The sequence below is a fragment of the Naegleria gruberi genome (genome assembly GCF_000004985.1).
Source record: "Naegleria gruberi genomic scaffold NAEGRscaffold_147, whole genome shotgun sequence".
Lineage (NCBI taxonomy): Eukaryota > Heterolobosea > Eutetramitea > Acrasida > Naegleriidae > Naegleria > Naegleria gruberi.
In genome coordinates, this window is record NW_003163187.1 from 12,060 (window position 1) to 14,026 (window position 1,967).

The following is a 1,967-nucleotide window of genomic DNA, read 5'->3' on the forward strand; positions in this document are numbered from 1 at the left end:
TGTAGCAGGTTTTCTATTTATTGTGGGACTATTGTAAATATGACAATGGACCAAAGGTTAGTTTAAAGAAAGAAAACAAAGGTAAAGAAAAAGGAGTGAATACATTTATATTTCACACTTTAAGTAATCGAATGGCTACGGCCATATCACGATGAATGCACCTCATCCCGTCCGATTTGAGAAGTTAAGCATCGTAGAGCCACATCAGTACTGAGGTTGGAGACAACTTGGGAACCTGTGGTGCTGTAGTCTTTTTTGTTAACAACAGAATTAAATGTATTAAATGTAAGTTATCATATTCCTTCCGTTGGTGTTAAGTCTTGTCTTTTCACTCCTTAATTGCATATTTATTTTGTAATGCGATCACAATGATGATGCAAGCAACAACGTCACCAAAAACAATCTCCGAGAAATCAACAAGCCAGAAATTTCATCACTAAAATTTTAGCTAGAAAAAATTACTTGTCACCAAAACAAAAGAAAAATCAAGCAAACTTGTTCACTCCAAGAAGAAGATCAAAGGCTAGCGATTTTGAAAGTGTAAATAAAGAGAACCAATAATAACAATAACATGAGAAAAAGAGAAGCATTGATGGACGAGTTTTCCGATCCATCACCAAAGAAATTATTGGATGATGATGACGAGGAAACTTCTGATTTTATTGAACATAAGAAATCGACCAAGAAGAAGAGTAGTAGCAAGACAAAGAATCAACATAATAGAACATTCTCATCATCGAGTACGGGGAGTACAGGGAGTGGTGGTGGCGGAAATGTAACTTTTGGATATGGAAAAAAGCAACAACACACAAGAACACAATCATCAACATCGAGTACAGGTTCTCCTGTTGGAGGAGGTTATCAATCATCGGGTATATATGATGGTGATTCCTCTCCTGTTGTTACATCAGATAATTATGATAATAATCGATTGAATTACTCTGCATCGAATAGTAATATTGATAAATACAAGGGAATAAGTTCAAGAGATATGGGAAAGGTTAATAGTATGCCATCAATTTCGGAATCATATGAAAATTCATCATCATCATCATACTCTAATGATCCACGTATTGGTACCATGAAGAATAATTATTATGAACAGGCAAGAAAGAGACAAAACGAAGAGAGTGGTCCATACATTTTGCAAGTTATTGCCGATATGTTAAAGTATATTTATTCATCAATTACAGAAACTGCCAATATTGGAGGATCTAGATTGACAAGTGCCGTCTCGGGAATGAATTTCAGACAGAATCAATCCAATGCAAATCCAAGAGCAGGAGGTGATTTCCCATCTCCAGAGATTTATTTAGAACCTGAAAAGAAGCAAATTTTGGAACAATTCAAAAAGTATTGCTCTAAAAAGTTCGACATTGAGAATGACAAACATCAAAAACTGTTATTCTCACTCTACAAGTGTTGTACTCAGAAGAAGACTATTTTAACTGAGGGAGAACATTGGAAATTCTTGGGATTCCAAAACACAAAACCAGAAACTGGTAAGTAATCACTATTGTTTTATTAATAATGTTTCATAACTTTACTTGTTCAATTTCATCAATAATTGGATCGGAATAATTATTAATAACAGACTTTAGAGGAGCAGGTATTCTTGGGTTGAGAAATTTACTCTACTTCTCCAAACATTACAAGAAGAGATTCAAGAATTACTTTGGAAAATGTACAAATGAGATTTCTGTCACTGATGATGGTACTTTCACAAGTTATCCATTTGTTATTGCTGGGTTGAATGTGACAATGTTGCTCTTGTCCTTCCTAGGTATTGGATTCCAAGCATCTAAGGTACATAATGTGACGGCCAAGAAGAATTTCATTGAACTTTTAACATCCGAAAGAGGAAAACCAGTTCTTGAAGAGGATGAAGACGAAGAGGAGGATGAAGATTCTACACCTGTAGTTACAGAAGGAACACTGCTTTCCTTTGATGACATTCCAGAACAAAA

The 1,967-nt window shown here is 34.9% G+C and overlaps 1 protein-coding gene across 1 annotated transcript in view; it reads left to right on the forward strand.

Moving 5' to 3' along the window:
* Positions 1–1,920, forward strand: part of NAEGRDRAFT_76417 (uncharacterized protein) — a gene marked incomplete at both ends in the record, with an annotated part of 3,336 nt that extends 1,416 nt beyond the window's left edge. Inside the window, 3 exons of the mRNA XM_002668621.1 lie at positions 382–538; positions 585–1,502; positions 1,595–1,920. Of these exons, the coding sequence (XP_002668667.1) occupies positions 382–538; positions 585–1,502; positions 1,595–1,920 (1,401 nt within the window). The remainder of the gene's footprint in view (positions 1–381; positions 539–584; positions 1,503–1,594) is intronic.
* Between the last annotated feature and the right edge of the window lie 47 nt (positions 1,921–1,967).